The sequence below is a fragment of the Sapajus apella genome, unplaced genomic scaffold, assembly GCF_009761245.1.
Source record: "Sapajus apella isolate SASKATOON/1434 unplaced genomic scaffold, GSC_monkey_1.0 scaffold69, whole genome shotgun sequence".
Classification (NCBI taxonomy): Eukaryota; Metazoa; Chordata; class Mammalia; order Primates; family Cebidae; genus Sapajus; species Sapajus apella.
Window position 1 is genome coordinate 9697290 of NW_022437009.1, and position 27421 is coordinate 9724710.

The window sequence follows — 27421 nt, forward strand, 5'->3', positions numbered from 1 at the left end:
ATCACAGTCTTTCCTCCTCCTCTCAGGAAGTAAAGTCCACTGGCCGGAGGCCTAAATCGTCTCAGCCCTCCTTGGCTCTTACAACACTTTTCACAGTGCAGCAAAATGAAATGCCTTAGAAAAACAGTAACATTCCAGAAAATGGTATAATTTATTTTTCTTTCTGAATTGCCTGATCTGTGGAGGATTTCTTCGCTGAACACATCAAAGGTAAGACGGGAATGGGACTGTGTGCTGGGTTGGTTTTCTACGATGTCTTCAATGACTGGCATCTCTCCCCACCCAGCCTGCTCACCAGATGGCCATTCCACACACGCTGCCAGCTGACTCTCCTTTCCAGTAAGAAACCGTCAGCCTTCGACCTGACGGGGAAATAATGAGTACTGTATCCCCTTCATCAGAAATTTACATTTTCTTTTTGCTATCACTCTTTATATATACATGTTTATTTTACTGAACCGATTGTGAGAAGGGAGCATCGTCATGTCACTCCTGAATACTTTAGCAGGTATCTCCTAAGAATATTCTCATGTGGAACCACAACATGACCATCATATCTAAGAGGTTAACCTTGGTACAGTATTCTCTATTGTACAGTCCATATTCAAGTTTCCCCACTATCCCCTCTGTCTTTTACAACTTTTTTTCTGATCTAGGATGTATTCAATGAATGGGTATCGCATTTTGTTGTCATGTCTGTTTAGCTCCAAAAATATTTACATTTAGCCAAGTGTTTTCTAAGGAGAATTCCTAAACTCAAGGCTCCCCCTCCCTTTCTATTTCTCTGAAGTCCATAGTTCACCCAGAGGACCAGCAGAGTGATGCACAGCTCTCCAAGAAACTGGCTTGCAGACCTGGGTGACGGACACTGAATCCAGTTCTAGGAGTGGCCACCCAACACTGAGGTCAGGCTTCCTAGTTAACTGACTCCTTAGTTGCATCAGGCAGACTTCATCTGTAACTTAGGGGCTTTAAAAAAAATTACAAGTGGTTTTATACCATAGGGAAAAAGGTGTTTTTGTTTTGTTTTAAATTCCAACTTTTACTTTATATTCAATGTGTAGGTGTATTACAAGGATAGATTATGTGATGGTGAGACTTGGAGTATAATTGAACCCATCACCCAGATAGTGAGCATAGCACCCAATGGGTAGTTTTCAACCCTCCTCCCTTCCTCTCTCATCTAATAGTCCCCAGCATCTGTGGTTCCCATCTTTACATCCATACGTACCCAATGTTTAGCTCCTACTTATAAGGAAGAATATGCAGTGTTTGTTATTTCTGCATCAATTTCCTCATGATAATGGTCTCCAGCTGCATCCATATTGCTGCAAAGGGCATGATTTTGTTCTTTTTTATGGCTGTATAGTATTCCACGATGTCTATGTATCACATTTTCTTTATGCAATCCACTGTTGATGGGCACCTAGGTTGATTCCATGTCTTTGCTATTGTGAATAGTGCTGTAGTGCACATAAAAGTGCATGTGTATGTTTTGCAGAACAATTTATCCTCTTTGGGTATATACCCAGGAATGGGATTACTGGGTCAAATGGTAGTTTCATTTTTAGTTTTTCAGAAATCTCCAAACTGCTTTGCACAGTGGCTGAACTAATTTACATTCCCACCAACAATGTATAAATATTCCCTTTCAGATAAAAAGTTTAAAAGTTTAGTTTCTTGTCCACTGAATCAATTATCTTGGATTTATCACAAGGATCTTCTGCATTTAAAATAGAAGAGGCATCATGCCGAAGAGGGAGGGAAAGGCCCGACCTTACACTAAAACCCTGGATGGAGGATGGGGATGGATGATTGTGTTTCATTTTTTCCTGGTAAGAATTTGCTTTTTCCCTCCTTTCCTACTGCCTGAAAGCAGGCTTTCTGGAGAAAGGCTCAGAGCTGCCTACAAATAAGATCACTGAGGAAATCTTTGCCATTTGAGTCGGGGAGGCGGCAGGAACAAGGCCAGGAGCTGCCAAAAACTGCTAAAGTCAGAGGCCCATGCTGAACCCAGGAAAAAGCTGAAAATGCCCCCAGAGTGAAAGCAGAAATGTTCCTGGGCTGGGCACAGTGGCTCATGCCTATAATCCCAGCACTCTGGGAGGCCTAGGTGGGTGGATTGCTTGAGGTCAGGAGTTCAAAGCCAGCTGGCTAACATGGTGAAATCCTGTCTGCACAAAAATAGAAAAATTAGCCAAGCACAGTGGCATGCATCTGTAGCCCCAGCTACTCAGAGGCTGAGACAGGAGAATCGCTTGAACCCAGGAGGTGGAGACTGAAGTGAGCCCAGATCCTGTCACTGCACTGCAGCCTAGGCAACCATGAGAGACTCTCTCAAAACAAACAAAACAGAAGGATTCCTGAATCCAGTCCTCTGTTCTTCCTGTTTACTACCTCCTAAACCTGAGAATGCTTAGTTACAATCATCAGCTCTGTACTGGCTGCATGACAATTAGGATTTGGGGATAATCATACTTTTAACCATGATAAAAGTAGCACTGTGAAGTACTAAAAAGTGCTTTGGGGATGGTCTCCCCAGTTCAGCCCAGCATAGATATATGTAAAATTTTTGGTGCCACAAAAGAAGTAGCACTTGAATATAAATTTTCTCAGCAACGCAATTTACTACTATAAAAGGGTGTAGCTCACAGATGGAACAATGGTGAGCACACACCTGGACAAGGGAGGGAAAGGGGTACTTATTCCTGATGGAGGTCGTCCCAATGCTGTGCCATTCCCCTATTGGCTAGGGTTAGACCGCATAATCTAGACTAATCCCAATTGGCTATTTTAAAGAGAGCAGGGGTACAAGCTGGAGTGGCGGGTGCGTAGTTTGGCAGGGAGGATGGTTATGGGTAGGTCAGTTACAGGCAGGTCAGAGCAGGTAACCGGGATGAGCTAGGTCAAAGGTGACCAGAGCAGGTGACCGGGGCAGGTGACTAGGATGAGTCAGGATGGAGCAGGGGACCAGGGGAACAGATGTGAACTACTGATTAGAACTGGTATAACTGTTTACTGAAATTACAAGGAAGTTAAACTTTAAAATGGAGGGTAAAAAACTGAAAATACTGAAATTCTGATTCTTTGAAGAGAAACTTGGAGTTCACTATGTCTAACAGATTTAACACTGCTGACACGGCCCCTTCCACTGAGAAAGGGTGGGGGCCTTTCCTCTCTTTGGCCTGCTGTCTACTTCCCAATCCATCCCCACTATCTATAGTTTACCCTATCTGTATTTCTTTTCTTTTTTTTTTTTTTTAACACTACCTTTTTTTTTTTTTTTTTTTTTTTTTTTTTTTTTGTTTTGAGACAGAGTTTCGCTCTTGTTACCCAGGCTGGAGTGCAATGGCGCGATCTCGGCTCACCGCAACCTCCGCGTCCTGGGTTCAGGCAATTCTCCTGCCTCAGCCTCCTGAGTAGCTGGGATTACAGGCACGCACCACCATGCCCAGCTGATTTTTTGTATTTTTAGTAGAGACGGGGTTTCACCATGTTGACCAGGATGGTCTCGATCTCTTGACCTCGTGATCCACCCACCTCAGCCTCCCAAAGTGCTGGGATTACAGGCGTGAGCCACCGCGCCCGGCTACACTATCTGTATTTCTAATGTGTTTGGAAAGGGAGAAGGACATGGATTTTGAAAGGGGAGGCTGATTTTTCTCCTTCACCCATAAGCAACTAGACTAGTAATTCCAGTTTTTAAATTAACTTCTTTCCCTCATCCTCCCAGGGGTTGAGGTGTGACAGTGGTGATCTGCATCATCAGCACGACCATTCTAGAATGTCGGTGAATCCCATCTCAGCTATGCCCCACACAGCTCTCCAGAGAGTGGCGCCAGCTGCACAATTCTTATTTCCAGAGTTCTATTAACTTTGGAATGCACTCACAAAAACATCCTTTTCTTGCTGAGACTTCTCCCCTACTCAGCCCTACGGTAAGCAGCTCACAGGGAAGTATAGCACAGGTCCTGGTGCCTTCTAATAATCCTGTAGTTCACATGCAGATAACTAAGAACTCTACAAACAGATGGTGGGAAAACATCAGGCCTCCTCCCTAGTGATAGAGAAGTAGCATGTAGGGGCAGAGGTCCCCAGCCAGTATTTACGTAATACAAAACTCCGAACACTTAACAGGAGTACTTGCTGAACATTAGCTTCAGTACTAAAGAATGTGGAACCCCATTTTCCCCCCAGAAATGTTAGTAATAAGGAAACTAAAGGATGCCCTGAGAGTCCTTCCTGTGGCTGGGCCACCTCCCCACATCATAGGCTTTGCAAAATGAGCACTGTTGGTGAGAATCTCTAATTCTCTTGCCTTTCTTCCCGGTAACCACCTTTACTTTTTCTACATCATCCTCTGAGAATAGAATGTTTTTTGACCAATTTAGTTGCTGGTAAGAAAAACCATCTAATAACCAGATTAATAAACACTGGCCCACTTTTAGGGTGTGATACTGCTTACCAAGCATGAAAAATGCACTGGATCCTCAAAATGTTAACATAAATTCAGGGGCTAATCCCCCACAGTTGTAATGCAGATATTTGAACAACTGTGCTTTTGTTTCTGTATAAGTGTTCTCTTCTATAAGAGATGAGCTACTGGTAAATGAAAATAACAATGTTCTTTTTGGGAGCTTCCTATTAAAAAAAAAAAAGAGAGAGAGAGAGATTCATTCTAACCAACTCATCACACTTTATATATGTATGACTGTTTTCTGTATTCAGTCTGTCTTACTAGACTGAATGTTCCGTGGGGGCAGCAGGGTCCATATCTGCATTGCTCATGAATGTATGCTCGTTACTGTAAGCCCAGCACCAGCATACAGCCTGGACCACAGTAGGCACTCAGTAAATACTGTTGGTGGGTGGATAGATGGATCAATTGATAGCTGCATACATTTATGAATAAACAAATAAAGATGAAAGGAATAGGTGATGAAATTGAAGAGGATGGCTTTTGTCTTGAGGGTATGAGAAGCTTATGAGAAAAATTAAGCAGGGATGAGACAGATTTGCATTTCAGCAAAATGTGATGAGCAGATGCTACTGAGAGGTCAAACAACGTAGAAATAATAAGAGTCTACTGTTTTATCAACAAAGAAGTCCTGATAACCTTGATAGGAGCTGGTACAGTGGAGCAGTGGGGGCTGAAGGTAGTGAACTTTATTTAGTTTTCAGTGGGGTAGTGGTATGACAGAAAGTAGAGATATCTAATAGACTATTTTTTTACAGAAGCTTGTCTGTGAAGGTCAGGAGGAGATAGGCTGATACTAGAAAGGGACTCAGGATAAGTTGTTATCAGATAAAACTCATTCTGACAAAGCCTGGTGTCTATATTCAAAATAAGCCACTGAGGCTGATCCAACTCCTTTCCCAAGACGATAATTAAAATGATCTAGTGAGGAAGCTCTTATTGGAGGTGGGGTGTGGGGAAAGCCTGCTTAAGGTGTTCCTGACAGGTTCAACCCAATTAACTGCTCTTACACACAAAAAGAAAATGAGGGGACTGGAGAAGTTCTACAGTTTTTGCTTTATTTTGGAGTGAGCTATTTACAATGTATGATGTGGACTCTGGCAACAGAACTGAAATCCACCAAGTTTCGTCTAAAACATGAGATTATGGAGGATAATGCAGATGTAGTCTGCTAAATTAACTAAGGAAAAACCTAGACCTTGGGAGAGATTTTTTAATATCTTTGAGTCAAAACAGAAACAAAAATGGAAGACTTCAAGTTATGGGATGGGAAGCGTGGTAGGTGCAAAGGCTCTGCCCTTGGTCTTCTTGATACACGGTAGACACAGATCCAGTTATTCCAGACAAGTCCTAACCATTCACTGCTGCTACACCCAGACACCAAGGACAGACCAGAGAGGAAGAGTTCTGAACTGGGGGACCAGTAGCTAGCTAAATTTAGGTAGCTAAGAATATAGAGGTCAACATCTTCTAGACAGCAGCACAGAACTCATGCCCACAGAACAAAACGATTATTTTACAGAATGAGACATTTTAGTGTTCCTTGCTCATGAGAGGACACAACCACATTATTTTGAACCGAGAGAAAAAAGTCTAGGTAATTTGCAATCTGTGTATATTTTCTAGCCTAGTTTCTAGCCTGACAGAAGTGCCTTACAGGAAAATTATGGTTATAAATTGCCTAAATGGGGGCCTGATAAAATGTCTTTTTAACTTTTGAATATAAAGTCCTGGTGTTTATAGCACTGTTCATTCTAAATAAGTTTTGTTCCTTTTATCAAATCAGCATGGGACAAATACATTAAGAGACTTCTTCCTCACCACCCCCACTTTTGCAATTTCTGAGCATCACCACTAGTGATACGGATGAAAAGGGGCAAGTCTTGACGATTATAAAAAGCAAGGGCTGAGAGAGGGAGGCGTCTAAGAGGAAGCACATCTCTCACTCAGGTGAATGGGTGGATGATACCAACAGAAAAAACTGAAAAGAGTAGGCATAAGGGAAATGTGAGCTTATGTTTGGGCAAATTGACCAGATGTTATAAAGATATGGTAGACAATTAGGAGTCTGAGGCTCTCAGGAAAGCAGAATGGAAACCATAGTTCACTGTTCATGCATTAAGTGCCAAATATTAAGTACTTTATCAGAATTTTCTCAATTAATCTTCACAGTCTTATGAGCTAGCTAATATTTTCATTCTCCCCACATCATAAAAGAGGAAGCTTAACACATGTGAAGTGCAAAGTAGTTTGCCCAGTCATGCCCCAGTAGGAAGCACAGCCTGGCTGCAAGTTAAGGCAGACTGATTGCAGAACCCTATTCAGCTACACCACCTTAAGTATGCCCGCTATGCCACTATACCATATACTACTATGCCCTGGGTGGCAATTAAAACCTTGGGAATAAATGATTGTCCAGGGAGCAGGTATTAAGCTAGATGAGTACAGAACCGTAACAGGTGAGCAGAGAAAGTGGAATTAATGAAAGGGAACCTAAGGCTTTGAGGTTATTATTACTAATTTTGAGACAAGGTCTCGCTGTCACCCAGGCTAGAGTGCAGCAGCGTAATCACAGCTCACTATACCCTCAACCTCCCAGGTTCAGGCGATCCTCCCACCTCACCCTTCCAGGTGGCTGGGACTACAGGCGTTATACCACTATGCCAGTTAATTTTTTGTACTTTTTGTAAAGATGGGTTTTGCCATGTTGCCCAGGCTGGTCTTGCACTCCTAGGCTCAAGTGATCCATCCACCTTGGCCTCCCAAAGTACTAGGATTACAGGCAGGAGCCACCATACCCAGCTGGTTTTGTGGTTCATAAGCAATGCCATGGCCAGGTGGAAAGCAGAAGTGGCCTTGAAAAGCCAATGCTATTGAAACAAGGAGAAAAAGGGGATGCCCTGGAGACAGTGAGTACACAATGGCTCCTGGGCTTTGAGAGTGAATGCAATTATTAACAAATTAGCCGGCCGGGCAAGGTGGCTCACGCCTGTAATACAAGCACTTTGGAGGCCAAGGCGGGCAGATCACCCGAGGTTGGGAGTTCAAGACCAGCCTGACCAACATGGTGAAACCCTGTCTTTAAAAAAAACAAAAAACAAAAAATAAATTAGCCATAAGATTAGAAATGATAGTTTAGGAGCCATACAACTGGAGGCTATAAGACTGACTCTCCCCAAATTGCTCCTGGGGATAACATCACTATTGTAAAACCTAAGATCAGTGCTTGAGATAATTTGCAGACCCTGCACTTGATGGATCAGCTGGCACCACCAAGATTAATAAACTGGCTCATCTGGTCATGGGGGCCTCCCCACCCAGAAAGTGACTCAGGGCAAGAGGGCAGCTTTTATAGAATTTCATTTCTGACCCAACCAATCAGCACTCCCATCTCATTGCCCCCCTCCCTCACCAAACTATCCTTAAAAACTCTGATCCCCAAAAGCTTGGAGAAACCGATTGACCTAATAAATTCCAGTCTCCTGCACAGTGGTCTCTGTGTGAATAACTCTTTCTCTACTGCAATTCCTATCTTGATAAATCAGCTCTATCTAGGCAGCAGGCAAGGTGAACCCACCAGGTGATTTATTTGGTATAAATTATTTGGTATACAACATTGACATGCCTATTCCAAAGCTGTGAAATGAGGATTAAATGAAATGTTTCCATTTAAAATGCTTAGCTACTTTAAAAGGAGTGACTTCCTTTATAAAATATAGGATGTATAATGAGGATCAACCAATAAGGCAAACTGATAAATAGTGAGCTGAGGGAATCAGACCTTCTAGTAGCTGTAATTGCCTCTATCATGGCTCACCACCTGAGTTGGACTCTGGTCTGCTTTGATTTAGGTGAATGTGTTTGTGATGGGGATGACCAAGACTTTTGCAATTTTCTTTGTGATCTTTCAAGAGGAGTTTGAAGCCACCTCAGAACAAACTGGTTGGATTGGATCCATCATGTCATCTCTTCGTTTTTCTGCAGGTATAAGGCTAGCAATAAGCTTACTGTCCAATGAGAAGAACCACAAAGGGCAATTCCAAGATTCCTATTCAAGACTGAAGAATTGCTAAAATTCAGGTTCATTTACTGATATGTAATGCTGAGAAAGTAAGGAAATGCATATTTAGCTTCCACTTGACTTAGTAACAAAGCTGGGAGAATCAGCATTCAAACAAAGCAAGCTGAAGAATTATTAAACACCATGACTCAGAATTTCAAGCATTGCCTTTCAAGTCTGGTGATGCCTTAATAAAGGTTCAGTGAGTAAGGCCCTCAACGTGGAAGTAAGGCCATGAAGTTCTAGTTATCTAAGCATACTCAAAACAATTTTTTTTTTTTTGAGACAGAGTCTTACTCTGTTGCCCAGCTGGAGTACGGTGGCATAATCTCGGCTCACTGCAACTTCCACCTCCTAGGTTCAAGCAATTCTGCCTCAGCCTACCGAGTAGCTGGGATTACAGGAACCCGCCACCATGCCTGGCTAACTTTTGTATTTTTAGTAGGGATGGGGTTTTGCCATGTTGGGCAGGCTGGTCTCAAACTCCTGACCTCAGCTGATTCACCCGCCTTGGTCTCCCAAAGTGCTGGGTTTACAGGCATGAGACACGGTGCCCCAAAACAAATTATCAAACCATTTTCTCTTCCTTTATTTGGAGCGGTTAACAAGGTGGAGGAGCAGTTAAGTGATTCAACCTTATTCTAGCCACTGACCACCAGATGCAATCTTTTTGTGGCGGTTCTATAACGCACTTCAAAACACTTCTCCAAACCTTATTAACAATCAATATTTTCTTTTAAACTCCCCTTCCAAAAACCAAAATAGTGTGGGTCTAGCGATATTAAGAAACCCAATATGAAAGCCTTTTTTGAAGTATACACAATACATCAGAGTAAACAGTCCTCCTGCTTTCCTTGTCGTTTAAGTCGCGCATCAGGGGATAAGACGTGCCAGATCACATTTACCTGGTAATTGCCTTTGTTTCTTCTCTTAAGGTCCCCTGGTTGCTATTATTTGTGACATACTTGGAGAGAAAACTACCTCAATTCTTGGGGCTTTCCTTGTTACTGGTGGATACCTGGTCAGCAGCTGGGCCACAAGTATTCCTTTTCTTTGTGTGACAATGGGACTTCTACCTGGTGAGTCAATTGCAAATATATGACCATAGAAGGCTGGGTGTGGTGGCTCACACTTGTAATCCTAGCACTTTGGGAGGCCAAAGCGGGTGGACCACTTGAGTCTAGAAGTTCAAGACCAGCCTTGGCAACATGGTGAAACCCTGTCTCTACTAAAATTGGCCAGGCCAGTGGTGGACATGCCCGTAGTTACAGCTATTTGGGAGGAATGCTTGCGCCCAGGAATTCAAGGCTGTAGTGAGCCGAGATCACACCACTACACTCCAGTCTGGGTGACAAAATGAAATCCTGTCTCAAAATACGTGTGTGTGAATATATATATATATGTGTACATATACATATATATCCACCCATAGACCCTTCCCTTCTACTGTTCCTGGGTCCAAAAGGCCTAGTGGTATTATCTTGGATTCAGATTATCTTTTCTGGTACCAAGCCACTTAATGTGAGAGTAATTCTAAACTATTATGTTTTTCTTTCAGGTTTGGGTTCTGCTTTCTTATACCAAGTAGCTTCTGTGGTAATTACCAAATACTTCAAAAAACAACTGGCTCTTTCTACAGCTATTGCCCGTTCTGGGATGGGTCTGACATTTCTGTTGGCACCCTTTACAAAATTCCTGATAGATCTGTATGACTGGACAGGTAAGTCATTCTAAGTTTCTTTACTATCAACTGTGCAAGATTTAATGTTCAGCTTTCTCCCTCTGAGAACTGGAAGTTAAGACTTTTAGAGCAATTGATTTCACAAGGTATTGCCAGAGAGGAAATACGCATAATTTCTAAAGTAAACATGCTTCTCTTTCCTGGAGAATATATAAGCAGAAGAGATCCTGAAATACTTGCAGACTTTGCCAGCTCACACAAGCAACTCAGAATTCACCATAGGGCACAATGTCTGAAGAGATGGATAGCATTCTGTGCAGCTGGAAACAGCTTGTAGTAAAAGCGATACTTCTGAGGAAACAAGGCTTCCCCTTTCCCCACCAAAACACTCACTTTTCACATTTTCCCTTTAAGACAAAAATCTGCATTTAAAAAACGCCTCCTCCATCGGACTCACTAAAATAGATGAAAAAGAAACAAATGCTTTGGTAAAAAGAATATGTTCCTTAGTAATATTTTATATGTCAACTATAAATTTTCACAAATGAATAAAAAATTATTCATATCACAGTTTTCTAAGACATTTGGATTAAAATCTTAAACTACTGGAAAAATATATGTACATGTGTGTCTTCATACGCCTATTGTTATCTACATGGCAGTTTTGTTGAATCTTTCCTAAATAAAAAGCCATTCAGGGGCCAGGCACGGTGGCTCACACCTGTAATCCCAGCACTTTGGGAGGCCAGGGCAGGTGGATCACTTAAGGTCAGGGTTGGAGACCAGCCTGAACAACATGATGAAACCCCGCCTCTACTAAAAATACAAAAATTAGCCAGGCATGGTGACCAGCTCCTGTAATCCCAGCTACTCAGGAGGCTGGGGCAGGAGATTGACTTGAACCCGGGAGGCAGAGGTTGCAGTGAGCCGAGATCACAACACTGCACTCCAGCCTGGGCAACAGAGCAAGACTCCATCTCAAAACAAACAAACAAATAAAAAAACTATTCAGTAATCTCATAGTGAATGGAACCAGCTGACAAATCCATGATAGGATAGCAGAGCCTATAGCCCATTCTATCTTCAGAAGCACCATACAAGTCATAGCTCTGATCAGAACATGCTGAATGCAAGCAGCTATTCAGCTTCAAAGGCAAGATTAACATCTGTCATCTTTTAAGGAAGATCTAAAAAATGTCATGGGACGAAAGGCTATCCCCACCTTCTTTCCTCCCCCTCCCCTTTTTTTTGAGACAGGCTTTCATACTGTCACCTAGGCTGGAGTGCTGTGCCTCAATCTTGGCTCACTGCAACCTCCACCTCCCAGGCTCAAACAATCTTCCCACCTCAGCCTCCCAAGTAACTGGACTACAGGCGCACCAGGCTAATTATTTTGTATTTTTTGGTAGAGATGGGTTTTTACCACATTTCCCACGGCTGGTCTTAAACTCCTGGGCTCAAGTGATCTGCCTGCCTCAGCCTCCCAAAGTGCTAGGACTACAGGCATGAGCCACTGCACCTGGCCAGCTGTACCCTCTTCTAAGGCTGTTTCCAAATGATTTCTATCATCTTATTCTATATTTTCTGTACCTAAATCGGTACTCTTATTTCAGCATATTGAAATTTTCTATTTAATATTTTAGCATTTGAAATGTCCTCCTCTCCCTCCAAAACCTTGCCCCCCCCCTTCACAAAAAACCACCCCCACCTCTTTCATCCCATCTATTGGTACAGCTTTCTTATTTTCTATCTCCAAAGCACTACATTATTACACGGATACAGCAGTGTATATGACTAATACGTCAAATTGGAGACAAAGTAATGTTTTCAAGAATTAATGGACTATGCCAGCGGGGTCTCTTCTGAGCCTATGAACACAAGGCAATATTGTGAACTGAAAGGCTATTTTTAATTGCCCAATCTCCCCCTCTTTTAGGTGCCCTTATATTACTTGGAGCTATCACATTGAATTTGGTGCCTTCTAGTATGCTCTTAAGACCTGTCTGTATCCAAAGTGAGGACAATTCTGGTATTGAAGATAGAGGCAGCAGTCTGTCTGCACATGGTCCAGAGGCATGTGGAACAGAAACATACTGCGATGACACACAAGAGTCTACCGTCGAGGACAGTACTATGCAGAAGGCTGGACTACCTAGTGAATGTTTAATAGTCTCACAAAATCAAAATGAAGAGTTCTGCAATGGGCCTAACAGGAACAGACTGTCACTAAAAAGTAATGAAGACAGTGATAAGAAGGCTACTTGGTGGAGCTGCAAACAAAAACTCTTTGATATTTCTCTCTTTAGAAATCCTTTCTTCTACATATTTACTTGGTCTTTTCTCCTCAGTCAGTTAGCATATTTCATCCCTACCTTTCACCTGGTAGCCAGAGCCAAAACACTGGGGATTGACATCATGGATGCCTCTTACCTTGTTTCTGTAGCAGGTAAGAAAGCTTACGTCAGCTTCCCACCCAAAAGGAAAGATCAACTTAATTTTACAGGTTTATTACATTTTAACAATGTAATATTGTATTATTGTTGTTACAAGGAAGTTGCTCTGGAGAAAGACTTCCCTGGCTCAAACTCCTGCTCTGCATTTCTTAACTGTGGGATCTTCAGCAAGTTACTTTTCTTCTCTGTGCCTTCATTTCCTCATCTGTAATATAGGCATAATAGTATCTACCCTCATAAGATTGTCAAGATTAAAAAAGCAATGCATGTAGAGTTTAGAGTAGTGGCTGGCCTGTAGTAAGCATTCAACAATGTTTTATTATTTGCAGCTAAGGATTTTTCCCTTGAACTCATAGTAAAACAGATAAACATGACTTTTAATGCTAGTCACTTATGGATTGTCTGATATTTAAAATAAATTAAAATATAAATTAAAAACTATTTTAGTTGACTATTCATAAAAATGTTTGGAGACAGAATGCTTGATCTAGAAGATAGGGTTTTGGCCAGGTGCACTTGTCCAAAATATGATCTCCCATTTCCAGACTTCCTATTTTCAAATTAAGCATAAACTTGGGAGAACTCAATTCCTAAAACTTCATATGCAATTATGAGTCCCAACATCTACTTTTTATACTCCAACCTTCTACAACATGTCTTCCTCAAGACACTGACCTGAAGTCTATTTGTCTTTTAGAAACTTCATTTTCTCACTTGCAAGACCTCTTGGACAAAGGGACTGCATGGCCTTCTGTGCCCAGGGTCCTCTGTAACCAGGGATTCCCAGTGTAGTGGTGTAAGTTTTCCAAACACAATCAGAAAAAACACCAACTACGTGGGTCTTCTACACAACTCTAGAGGAGACTTTTTTGCTTTTTTATTAAATGTGTTTGGAATAGATAAGGAAGTAACAGGGCTTACTGGTACACAATGAAATCATTTTTTTCCCACATATCCTGGCTTCGGGATGAGTCATATTACTTGGGAAATGATGCCTTAAGAATCCATATTTTTCAAAGGGGCTAGGAAAATAAAAGGATTTCAATATCGTTCCAGGTATCCTTGAGACGGTCAGTCAGATTATTTCTGGATGGGTTGCTGATCGAAACTGGATTAAGAAGTATCATTACCACAAGTCTTACCTCATTCTCTGCGGCATCACTAACCTGCTTGCTCCTTTAGCCACCACATTTCCACTACTCATGACCTACACCATCTGCTTTGCCATCTTTGCTGGTGGTTACCTGGCATTGATACTGCCTGTACTGGTGAGTAGACATGCTCATTAACATTGTTAAACCATTTAGTAAAAGCAAATATCAGTAACAACCTCCCCAAAATACATATTTTGTATTAATTTCATAACTTAAAAAAATCATATCAAAGACCTTAGAAACTCTGCAGCTCATCCTGTCCAGTTATTCATCTTACCTTGTGTGTGAGGGGGTGGGATGGTAGGAGGCCTACTCACATGGGACATTAATAAAATTAAACCAAAAAAAGGGATCAACAGGATTCCTTTTTACTTATCAGTCTCCTAGATTAGACTTGTGTTCACTTCACTCCTTCAACTCCAGGGACTTGCTTGGTTCCTTTGAAGACACAATCTTAAAGAGATCCCTGAGAACACTTCAAGAAGAAAAGGGATTTCCTGACCAGTGTGGCTTCTCTCTTGAAGTTACTGCCTTGGCCCTGTGTACTTTCACAGGGCCATTGTTTTATACTTCCTCTTCATTTTTACCTCAAACTAACTCAAAGACCTGCACCCAGATGGAACCAAAATACTTACACAAATACTTCTGTGTTCTGGGAATCCCTTGGACTCTCACAGGTTCTCCTTAGAACCAGGTCCTCAACACGCTGGAACAGATTTCCTAGGAAAATTCTGTTCTATCAATATTAGCATAAGTAATACAGGATATTACACAAAGTGTAGGCAAAAATCAAGCTTCCTAAAGTTGAAATTAATTCCTTGTGGTATCTGATTACTTACAAACCAATGGTTGATACTTAGACCTTAGGGAATTCAAGAATATTACCATCTGGCTGGGCACAGTGGCTCACACCCAGCACTTTGAGAGGGACTAATCCCAGCACTTTGGGAGGCAGAGGCAGGAGAATTGCTTGAGCTCAGGAGTTGGACACCAGCCTGGGCAACATGGTGAAATCCCGTCTCTACAAAAAATAAAAAAATTAGCCAGGTGCAATGGCACACAGCTGTGGTCCCAGCTGCTTGGAAGGATGAGGTGAGAGGATTGCTTGAGCCTGGGAGGCAGAAGTTGCAGTGAGCCAAGATCACACCACTGCATTCTACTCTGGGTGCCAGAGTGAGACCCTGTCTCAAAAAAAAAAAGAATATCACTATAAATTCATATTGTTAAGTACCATTTCCTAATAGAGAAAAGCAGCAAGGTTTGGGGAAGAAAAAGTACCCATGAACCACCTAAAAAATTAAAATGAAAATAAAAACTTGTGTTCTTACTAATAAACTGAAAACACTGCCTGCTAGCAGTTACTGTTCGCTATCAGCCCTCAGCAATTTCACAATATTGGGGGCAAAAGGCCATCTAACTTACCCCCAGAAGTCACAGTGTTCATAGCTTGAGATGATATACAACAGTATCTGTCCCTTTTAGGCATAGATCTCTGTAGAATTTCACCCTTAATATGGCTAACACTGAATTCTAATTCCTACAGGTTGATCTGTGTTGGAATTCTACAGTACATAGGTTTTTGGGATTTGCTGGTTTCTTTGCTGGGATGGCTGTCCTTTCTGGACCACCTATAGCAGGTAACACCTTAACCACATTCTGAACAAATTTCAATGGCAATAAAAGGAAACACTGATCTAGGATTAATGGTAACATGTAATGACAGTATCCAGTTAAAATAAACGGATTAGTTCTGCTTTTCCTGTATCTACTCACTCCATCACCAATGAAGGAAAATCTGAAGGCTCAGATACTTGTATTCTCTTAAGAGTGCCTTAAGCAGATTCTTATATTACCTTGGGATTTGTAGGGCAGATATTGGAGGTATGTCTACTTGCCTAGGGGAGACAATCCAGAGTTTTGAGTCTCAAAGTCCCATAATGTTTTTATTTAAAAAAAAAAAAAAAAAGGGCTGGGTGTAATTGCTCACACCTATAATCCTAGTACTCTGGAAGGCCAAGGAGGGAGGATCACTTGAGCTGAGGGGTTTGAGACCAGACTGGGCAACAGAGTGAGACCTTGTCTCTGTAAAGGAAAGAGAAAAACAAAAAACAAAAAACGAACCACTAGCATCTTGTATCTAAACATGAGTCACTTTTATAGAGCTTGAAAGGTATAGGCCTGACACTTTTCTTCTGATGTGCCATATGGATATCCAGGATTGCCTGTTATCTGTTCTTTTCAAAGAGACATAACTTTCTCTTTCAAAAAGAGATAACAAAGAGGCTCTCTCTTTGAGATGCCCTTCAAACTGTAGGTACCAAGGATGGGAGGCCAGAGTCTCTATGGAGAGGATATTGGGGGCCACTGGAAATTAGTATATACAAATACAGTAAACATTTGGGGAGTTCTGATATATAAGTTAACTTTAAGATTCAAATTGTAGTTTTACATTCACGTTTTACCTAACTGGACTTTTTGTGCTTGCTGAACATTTAATCTAATTCTATTACAAATTTAACTACTCACACAGAAATATTTCTAGGGAACAGACCTAAACTTTAGTTTCTCACACACCATAGGTTCTCAATATATTTGAATGTACAAATTACTATGACATTCCTAATCATCCACAAAAAGAAACTTAGCCTAAAACTTACTTTTGCTTCTTTCATTCCTGAAATAAGATAGAAGGGACTTATCTTGTCCCACTATCATTTTTTAAAAAATTAAGTTTCATAATGATGTTAAGTTTATACTTCTTAAGACTCAGAAAGGGGCCAGGCGCAGTGGCTCACGCCTGTAATACCAGTACTTTCGGAGGCCGAGGCAGGTTGGATCACCTGAGATCAGGAATTCAAGACCAGTCTGGCCAACATGGCAAAACCCCGTCTCTACTAAAATACAAAAATTAGCCGGGCACAGTGGCGGGCACCTGATCCCAGCTAACTCAGGAGGCTGAGGCAGGAGAATTGCTTAAACCCTGGGGTCAGAGGTTGTAGTGAGGCGAGTTCACTTCACGCCACTTTACTGCAGCCTGGGCAAAAGAGCGAGACTTCATCTCAAAAAAAAAAAGACTCAGAAAAGGTACATATTAAAAGGAGAACGTAAACTAAGGATAATAAGAATTATTACTGAGAAGGCATGGTGGCTTATGCCTATAATCCCATCACTTAACTTAGGGAAGCAAGGTGGGAGGATTGTGTGAGTTCAAGAGTTCCAGACTAGCCTAGACAAGATAGTGAGGCACCATCTCTACAAAAAAATTTTAAAAGTTAGCCAGGTGTGGTGGTGCATACCTGTAGTCCCGGCTACATGGGAGGTTGAGGCAGGAGGATTGCTTGAGCCCAGGAATGAGTGCAGTGAGCCTTGCTCATGCCACTGTACTCCAGCCTGGACAGATAGGCGAGACCCTGTCTCAAAAAAACAAAAAAAGAAAGAGAAGAAAAAATTATTACTAGGAAGAAAATATATGCCACTATCTAAGGTTCAATTAAGGCATACTTATTCTAAAGAAGTATTTTATATAAATATGCAACCAACTCTCTTACTTGCATTTATGAACACACCCCTTCCCATGCTGTCAAACACTGAGCCTACGTTTCATACCTGGAAAGCAGGCTGGAATTTGAAAGTACCTCGCAGAACTACACTATGGCTAGTACCCAGGTCAGTAAGACACAGAACATAGAGCTCAAACACTGTTTGCTGATGCATTTTTTCCATCTTGTTCCTTCTTCACTGGCTGTCCCGGTAGTGCCTTGGAACTTTTCAAGCCTACTGGGCCAAAAGTACAACGAAGTAACAAATACAAGGGCACAGAACATGTTACTCAAATGAAAAAGACAAGCAATAAAACTATAACAATGTTTAATGTCCTATATGTCTTTGTATACTTCTTAAAATAAAATGTTTAAATAGTTCAATACACAAGAAGACAAGGCAAGTTTTCCGAAGACCATTATCTGAAAAGAAAAAGCTACAGGTATACAGGTGTGTTTTGAAATAAATTTGTTGGGTCATGATCTCATTGTTTTTATGAGAAAAGACAGACTACCAGAGAGCAGATTAAAAAAACAGAGTATATCACTTTATTTTGAAACTTTTACTTCATACACACACACACCCCTATGTAATGTAAAATATGAGATACAAAATACTTCCATCAAAGAGACAAACAAAAAAGTTAACAAGCTTTTATTTTACCCCAAATCCAGTATATTCTAGCACCATATGTGAGGATGAAGAACTCATAGTGAATTTTTTTACCCATTAATTCAGAGTATTAATTAGGCAGCCATACATCCTATAAGCTCTACCAAAAAGTGAAAGGAAGTTATAAGGCTGTTGCTAAAGCTTATGTAGAAATTTTTAGTCCAGGAAGTGCTCCTAGTATCTTAAACAAGATTCTAACTGCAATGCTGTGCCAATAACCATCTGTTGAAGAAAGAAATTTCAGGAAAGCTTTGTTCCTGTAAGTCATTCCTCTGTGAAATGACAAAGAGGACATTATAAAGGCCGTTAGATTTGTTCTTAACTTCTGACTCCAGCAGCAACTACCAAAGAAACATCAGAAATGTTGATGTACAGATCAATTCAGTTCTTGCCTGTGTGGGCAGAACTGAGTCTTTATCTTTAACTGAATCAAAAGGTTTACTGGTGATGAAACATTGAATCCTCAACCAAACTTAGATCTTCAGAACTGTATGAGATTCTCATATTTTACTTACCTAAATCTGTTATTACCAAATTGTAAAAGTTGAAACTCCTAAAAAACAGTATAGGCATTTTTAATTAGGAATCTACAAAAGTAAAACTTTTCATAATAATCTTCAGTCAAAACATTAGTTAAAAATGGTAACATTTCAGCCATGTTCTTGTAGATTACACAGATAAAAAAAGGTAACACATTACATGAACAGTATTTCTCTCCTTCCTGTATGAAAATAAAGAAAACAGTATTAGTCCTATGCAATGTATTTCAATAAATCAAGGAAAGCAAAAATAGCACAAGAAATTCAGACTTATATTCTTATTTTTTAAAAATATAGAGAATATGGGCAAGAAAATTATACATCTTGATTTCTTGTGTTTCTTTCGTGAATTTAAGAAATAATGGTTAACAACAAAATTCTTCATAAGATTTTTACTGAAACAGACAAATTGAAAAGACGAAAGTTAAGACTTACCTGCCCCGACACCTCCTCTGTAATGCAACGCCCTGCCCACCCACTCCACCCCAAAGTCCCTTCTTATTCCTCCTTTCCAATACTCAGTGACAATTTCAATTTTAGTTAAAAAAAAATATGGCCTGCATTAGAGTAGGTGAGTTTTAGGATTGTTCTAGGTTCCCTGACCACGGCAGTTAGTAGACCAAAGTGTAGCCCAAATGTCACACAGCTCATCCAAACCCAACTGCTGCTTTTGCTGTTAGGGGGTACCCAGAACTACACACTGGCACAAAGATGGAAGCTTTGGAAAGCTGTGGAAAAATGAGAAGTACTGATAGTTTAAGCCTTATTTCTCGCAGACCCATTAACCAAAGTAAACCTGCAAAAAGCAATATAAATACGAAAATAGTGCCTTGGGCAGAAAAGCAAGTATATCTAACCACATTCTTCAAGATACAGGGCAGATGTAAGCTACTTACATGAAATTCCTACTCTTGCATTCAAGGAATTCAACATGTAAGCTCAAAGTGCTCAAGGCTCAATTTCATTTTAAAATAAAACCAAGGGACCATATTAGTTGCCTATAAAATAAAACTGAATGCAGTTCCCTGCTTCTCCATATTCTCCCCCTTCCCAACTGACAAATGCATACCCTACGCTAACATACATATATAATCGTAAAATCACAAATATCTTCTGGAAACTCCCTAAAGGTAACTATTTGATTGGTTGGTGATCAAGTTACTATCAAATAAATATTTGGAACTTAGCATTCATTCAATAACTATCAGGCAAATTACTAGCATAGTGCTGTTAAATGCTACGTGGGACACACAGAAGATGAAAGTCACTCAAAGTCCTCACGTGACTCACCAGGTGGCGACACGGTATTCACTCTGCCACATATACTGCCAGGACTTCATACTAAGAAAACAGTCTAGAACCTCTACAACTTATTTTCTTACCTTTAATTGAAGACATTCTGAGCTGTGGGATAATAAAATGACTTTAAAAGATGTTGAAGTTTAAGTCAAGCAGGTATTTCACAAGTGTTTTTGCCCCCAAACAGCCCTAGAAAAATCACTTCTAACCCCAAATAGTTGTGAGTCAATTATACTCCAGCATACATTAAAGTCAACTTAGCTCCTATCTTATATCTCATCAGAAATACCATGGAGTGAGACTGGTAATTTTGTATCAAGTCTATTTGTTTTATGGAAAAAGGTAAGTGCTAAAATATATATTCATCCGTCTAAGCTCATCTTTTCCCATTATCACAAAAAAGTCATCTCCTCATGAAACGATAGGTCATTCCCTATCTATCCCATCCTCAATTTCAGATACAGTATTAAACAAAAATTCCATCTGGTCCTTGCTGCACTATTACCAGTCCTGACCTCCAGAGTTTTATCAGTCACCTTGGCCTATCAATTGATTATTTCTCTATGGCCTAAAATTTTACTTGGAAAACCCATTCTGGAGGTTGGAGGTAAGTGGGGAGAAAGTGAGAAGGCAGAGCATAGCTCTTTCCTCTATAAATTGTACGGGAAAAAAAAAGGCTTTAAAAAGTATTTTATTTGTCTAGTGATTATTTTCCCCATAAACTACAAAGCCTTACAGACTTTTGCTTTGATTCAGTTTTCCTAAGACTGATGAATACCTACAAAGACATCAAAAATAAATTCCAAATAGCTCTCTATTGTGGTTTAAGAAGAGGAGTTCTTCCCTTATATAACACACTTTGCAAGGCCAAAGAATCTGGCTTCCAAATCCTAACGGAGATCACAATCCTTAAAACTCACAGCACAGAAGCATTTACTTGAAGCATTCCCAGTAAATCTTACTGTAAATTTCTATCAAGGAAACTTTAATGAGTTCCCATCTTAAAAGGCCCTGAAATTTAAATTGGCTAAGCCAAGTTTCCCAAGATTTTTCCTATCAAGGCACATATACAAAATATTTGCACAATACACGCGAAGTAAAAGAACAAGATTGCCTATAGCCAGCTGGTGGCTCCAGTAGCTCTAGAGATGAGAGAAAGCTTGTCTTTGCACAGCTTGGAAATTTGCCACTATGCTACAACTCAACCGCTAGAAGTTCTGATTCAGTTCTGACCAGTCACCTGCAGAATTTTCAGCCACTTATTAGAACTAGCACCAAGAAACACTGGAATTAAGGACCTTCCGGGTATAACTTTTTTGTTTGTTTTTTGAGTCGGAGTCTCCCTCTGTCACCCAGGCTGAAGTGCAGTGGCATGATCTTTGCTCGCTGCAACCTCCAGGTTCAAGTGATTCTCCCACCTTAGCCTACCGAGTAGCTGGGACTACAGGCGTGTGCCACTATGCCTGGCTAATTTTTTCTATTTTTAGTAGAGACGGGGTTTCACCATGTTGCCCAGGCTGGTCTCGAACTACTAAGCTCAAGCAATTCGCCCACCTTGGCCTCCCAAAGTGCTGGGATTACAGATGTCAGTCACTGCACCCGGCTATGTTAAGTTTTAATAAGATGACTAATAGTAAACTTACATAGTAATCCTAATAAAAATGATTCATAACTTAGCTTAACAATCAAGTTCTGAGATGTCTGGAGGTATGAATACTTTTTAAACAGGATGCTAAATGTATGGCCTAACGTATAAAATGATGTGGAATTTAAAAAATATTAACACTTACAAAATGAATTCAGAATCCTATATTAAATATCAAACTTGAATGATTATTCTTATTCCTTTTTTGCTGACTATAAAAAAAACTAGTTTGCACGAGTGTTTAAGGAAGCTCAACCCAATCTTCTTATTTGTTTTAAATTATCACAGGAAACATTATTAGACATTTCTGCCTAAAACAAGTCCTATAGCCATAGATTTAAGAAAAGAGTTGGGATGAATAACTCAAATATAATAATAATTACTGTTAAATAATAATCTTACTGTGTATAAGAATCAACTGAGTGCCACCCATGATGAAGTTATACTTGACAGAATCCAACGAATCTGCATTATTAACATGCATCTTGGGTAAATCTGATGCAGGTAGCCTGTAGACACTGAGGAAATGCTTACAGAGGTCTTCAGCTTAGTAATTCTGCATCAGCTGTCAGTTTATTCCTCAGGGTGCTGGCTACATACACTAATACCCAGCATAGAAGGAACATTCAGATACATGAACCTAACCCTGGATTATAACCAGTATGTAATCTTGTCTTTCTCTGACATTCACAATGCTTATGCTATAACCACAAAGGAATCTAGTCTTCTGAATGTTAATTTGTATGTGTGCCTCCATTTAAAATGGTTAGAATATAGTGGCTTCTGAACTATCAACAATAATTTCTTTTAAAAATATTTACTTAGAAGCATTAAACTGTTTAGGGTCAAAAGTGCATCTGAATAGATTTTTCATACTCTTACCAAAAAAATACAGGGATCTAGTAAAATCAGATACTCGTTTTCCCTCTGTTGCCCAGGCTGGAGGTCAGTGGCACAATCACAGCTCACTGCAGAGTCTTGCTCTGTCACCAGGCAGGAGTGCAGTGGCGCGATCTCAGCTCACTGCAACCTCCATCTCCCAGGTTCAAGCAATTCCTCTGCCTCAGCCTCCTGAGTAGCTGGGACTACAGGCATGTGCCAACACGCCTGGCTAACTTTTTGTATTTTAGTAGAGACGCGGTTTCACCATGGCCAGGATGGTCTCTATCTCCTGACCTCGTGATCCGCCCACCTCATCCTCCCAAAGTGCTGGGATTACAGGCGTGAGCCACCACGCCCAGCACTTTTCCAATATTTTTCTAATTTTTGATAGAATAGGGACAAGGTCTATGTTGCCCAGGCTGATCTCAAACTCCTAAGCTCAAGAGATCCTCCTACCTTGGCCTCCCAAAGTGCTAAGGTTACAGGTATGAACCATCATGCCTGGGCAACACCCAGCTAATTTAGTACTTCTTTTTTGTAGAGATAGGGCTCACCACATTGCCCAGGCTGGCCTTGAACTCTTGGGCTCAAGCGATCTGCTTGCTTCAGCCTCTCAAAGTGGTGGGATTACAGGCATGAGCCACTGCGCCTGGCCAATCCTTTTACTTTCAGCAGTAGAGAAAGGCTAGTTATTCCAATCAAATAAAGTAGAGGTTTCAATACCAATGAAGCTCAAAGTTTAACTTACCTAGTAGTCACTTGAATATAAGCTTGATTATAACAGCTAATACTTTCATAAAGTAATTAGTCGTATGTATAGTTCTGTATCCTACCTTTCACCTCAAATTTGCTAGTATAAGTAGCATCCTAAAACTAAATACTCACTGCATACTATTATCCTACTGAATGGCAATTGGATCTTAATTTAGAATCTAAAAAATACAAATATCTCAATGGTCAGATATGACTAGGAGAAACAGATTTACAACCATTATTTCATCTTGATTTTATTTCACCTAATTTTGCATAGAAATAATTCTAAAACATGCTGAATGATTCCCTGCCCTGGTAAGAAAATATATTAAACACAGTCATGAGTTACTTAACAACAGGAAACATTCTGAGAAATGTGTTGTTAGATGATCTTGTTATCATATGAACAGTATACCTAGGCACCTAGGCTATGTGGTACAGCCTATTGCTCCTAGGCTACAAATCTACACAGCATGTTACTGTGCTGAACACTATAGGTAATGTATCTAAACGTAGAAAGATATGTATCTAAACAAAGTACTCATGTATCTAAACATAGAAAGATACAGTAAAAATGCATATTACAACCTCATGAGGTTTGTCCTGTTATGTGCCACATGACTATATTTTAATACTTAATGTTCAGCTGGATGCAGAGGCTCACACCAGTAATCAGAGTACTTTGGGAGGCCAAGGCGGGCGAATCATGAGGTCAGGTGTTCGAGACCAGCCTGGTCTAGATGGTGAAACCCCGTCTCTACTAAAAATACGAAAATTAGCTGGGTGTGGTGGTGTAAGCCTGTAATCCCAGCTACTCAGTAGGCTGAGGCAGGAGTACTGCTTGAACCTGGGAGGCAGATGTTGCAGTGAGCCAAGATCATGCAACTGCACTCCAGCCATGATGACAGAGCGAGACTCCATCTCAGAAAAAAAAAAAAAAAAGAGTTAATGTTTCAAAAACAGCATTTCGACTTTAAGACTGAGTGAAATCCCAGCACTTTGGGAGGCCAAGGCAGGTTGATCACCTGAGATCAGGAGTTTGAGACCAGCCTGGCCAACATGGCAAAACCCTGTCTCTACTAAAAATACAAAAAAATTAGCAGGGTGTGGTGGTATGCACCTGTAATCCCAGCAACTTGGGAGGCTGAGGCAAGAGCATCCATCGCTTGAACCCAGGAATCGGAGATTGCAATGAGCTGAGACTGTGCCATTGCACTCCAGTCTGGGCAACAGAGCGAGACTCCATCTCAAATTTTTAAAAAAGTGAGTAAGTGTGAGTGTGTGTGTATGTGTGTGTGTATAAAATGAAAAGCTTGGTCGGCATGGTGGCTCACATCTGTAATCCCGGCACTTTGGGAGGCTGAGGCAGGAGGATGACTTGAAACCAGGAATTTGAGACTAGCATGAGCAACTTAGACACGGTCTCTACAAGAAATTTTTTAAAAAGAAAAGAAATAAGTAAAAGGCTTACAAATGGTTTTTCTCTTCAATTCATTTTTACTTTTAGCTATGGCCTACCTGACATTTTAGTAGTACCGTCTACCTGTGTCGAAGAATTCCTAGGTGTTACTTCTGATACCACTATTTTATAATTCACAGGTTTTATATATACATCTATACATATAGACACATACACTCTAATAAACCTGCTCTGCTGGTGGGACTAAGGCAACAATGACAAGGGACTGGGAGGGTAAGGACTGCTACCTTTCATACTCCCTCCTTTCTAGAAATGTCTAGTAGAAGAGCTCAGAGACTTCCCCTATTTCCTAAAGATCTATAGGTCAATAACTACTAACAACACAAAGACTTGTCCTAGTTGTTTTCACTCTAGTAACTCCAAGAAACATTTAATAGAGGTCACTGATCAAACAGGAGTCAGCAACTAAAAAGCAACTTAAAGTTAGTTGAACTTAAGAGGCTAAAGCATTCTATTCATTTATTTTTTACATTAACAACAAGAAACACAGAACTATAAAACAAAAATAAATTAAGTCCATTTCTTCTGGTCTGGTTGTCTCATCTCCTCTTTGCTCTCATGGACAAAGAGGAGATGAGACAACCAGACCAGAAGAAAAAGGTGGGGGAGGGTATACTCTGCATATCCAGTGAGGCATTCATGATCTTAGACAGACAGGAAAAATCAAAGATATAGTATAAGCTCCATGAGGGCAGATACTGTCATCTATTTTGTTCAGAGATATATCCCTGGAACCTAGACCTGTGCTGCCTTACAGCACTGAAATTTCTTGAATAAGTGATCAGATATAATATACCTACTACATACTCTAGAAAAGAACTTCTTAAAGTGAGGTCAACAGATCCCCAGAGGTCTGTGAGACCCTTTAGGAAGTCCAGGAGGCCAAAATTATTGTCATGATAATACGAACATTATTTGCCTTTTTCAGTGTTGACTTTTCCAGCGATGTGCCTTAGCATAAATATTCTTTGCTACCACCCACTCAGATTTTTTTTTAAAAAAGGGTCTCACTTAAGCTCTAGCATGTGCCGTTAGCCAAAAGACTTCGAGGACCCTCCAACTTACGCTTTTAAAAAGTATTTAGGGCCAGGCGCACACAGTGGCTCACATCTGTAATCCTAGCACTTTGGGAGGTTGAGGCGGGCGGATCACTTGAGGTCAGGAGTTAGAGACCAGCCTGCCAGATGTGGCGAAACCCTATCTCTACTAAAAATACAAAAATTAGCCAGGTGTGGTGACAGGTGCCTGTAATCCCAGCTACTTGGGAGGCTAAGGCAGGAGAGCCACTTGAATCCAGGAGGCAGAGGTTGCAGTAAGCTGAGATCATGCTACTGCACTCCAACCTGCGTGACAAAGCAAGACTCAAGTATCAGGCAGTCAGATCCTTCTCATATATTCTCATAGCCCCCTGGACCTTCCCTTCATAGTACTTATCACATGTGTTATTTATTTATGTGGTTGGTACTTATCTCCCTGCTAAACTGTAAGTTCTGTGAGGGCAGGGACCATATCTGCTTTGGCTCACTATTGTATCCTCAACACCTAGCAATATTAACAGGAATATAGTAAGTACTCAGTGTTTGTTTACTAAAGGGGAGAAAAAAGATAATAATTAGTTCTCTCACTTTTTCTCTGGAAAATAGTAATTTATTATTATTTCTTCATAACAGTGGTCTTCTAATAAAATTAATGGTAAAATAAAGTGCCAACATCCCCTGTAAGATTGGAGATGGTGTAAGTTCCTAACTCGGGTGGAGCTGATCAATGAAAAATAGGACAGCTAAGAAGCTGATCAATGAAAAATAGGACACTTCTAATGGATCACAATACAGGAGGCTCCTTCATTTGAGGAACAATTCATGGCTGAGAATTACTAATGGAAAAATTTCCTTTACTAACAGACATCATTCCTTCCTTCCAGGTTGGTTATACGATTATACCCGGACATACAATGGCTCTTTCTACTTCTCTGGCATATGCTATCTCCTCTCTTCAGTTTCCTTTTTTTTTGTACCATTGGCTGAGAGATGGAAAAACAGTCTGACCTGAAAGAAAAATGACTGCAATCAAGTGAGAGCTTAACGAAAGAAAATCTAACCTAATATGTCACTGCAAACAAAAGCTTGAAAGAAAAGCATCTACATTCTTAAAATGAGAAGGTAAACCAGACAAGACTTTAAGGTTCCTTCTTGCTTTAGCATTCTGAGAAATGTCTAATTGGTAGTAAGACAAGAGTAATAGCAACATATATTGTTAATATTTAATCAAATAGGCTAAAATTTTAATTGGGTACCTTACATATTAAATAGAAATCATAGTATACTAAATCCAAACTCTCAATTATGCCACGGTAATTCAGTCACTAAAATATGTAAAGATAGGAAACTTTTTCTTAATTTAAATAAGTGTAAACTATAGTGACTGATTAATCAGAACTCTGGAATCTGAATATTAAAACCTTACTTAGTGACTGGTATGGCATATACTCCCTTCAAAAGTTTATCTTTGTTTATTGATTAAAGGTAATCCTTACTTTCTTTGCATTACTTAGGTTCTTAAATTTCTGATAAACCTATATTGCTAAATAATAAAAAGTAAATAAAAACTGCTTTTAAAAACTTCATTTCAAGATCATTTGAACAGCATTTTGCCCATCAAAGTATTATTTTTCTACTACATCTAATTATCAAAATATTCACACTAAAAAATATTGAAATGTCTCTTTACAAGATTTAAATGAAAGTTGAAGAGGTGGTTTTAATGGGAAACATGTTTAAATTAAAACA

General features: G+C 40.2%; 1 protein-coding gene across 3 annotated transcripts; it reads left to right on the plus strand.

Moving 5' to 3' along the window:
• On the plus strand, positions 1-27258 carry SLC16A4 (solute carrier family 16 member 4). 3 transcript variants are annotated; one of them, XM_032249808.1, is made up of 11 exons: positions 1-210; positions 287-564; positions 791-905; positions 1656-1835; positions 8329-8461; positions 9473-9616; positions 10096-10257; positions 12155-12664; positions 13728-13939; positions 15369-15462; positions 26557-27258. In XM_032249808.1, the coding sequence occupies exons 4-11, from the start codon at positions 1749-1751 to the stop codon at positions 26682-26684; spliced, it is 1470 nt and encodes a 489-aa protein (XP_032105699.1). In that variant the 5' UTR covers positions 1-210; positions 287-564; positions 791-905; positions 1656-1748; the 3' UTR covers positions 26685-27258. The 3 variants fall into 3 exon arrangements, with proteins under 3 accessions (XP_032105699.1, XP_032105698.1, XP_032105697.1); XM_032249807.1 differs by lacking the exon at positions 287-564; XM_032249806.1 differs by lacking the exons at positions 287-564; positions 791-905 and having other exon boundaries at positions 2-210.
• Positions 27259-27421: the final 163 nt, after the last annotated feature.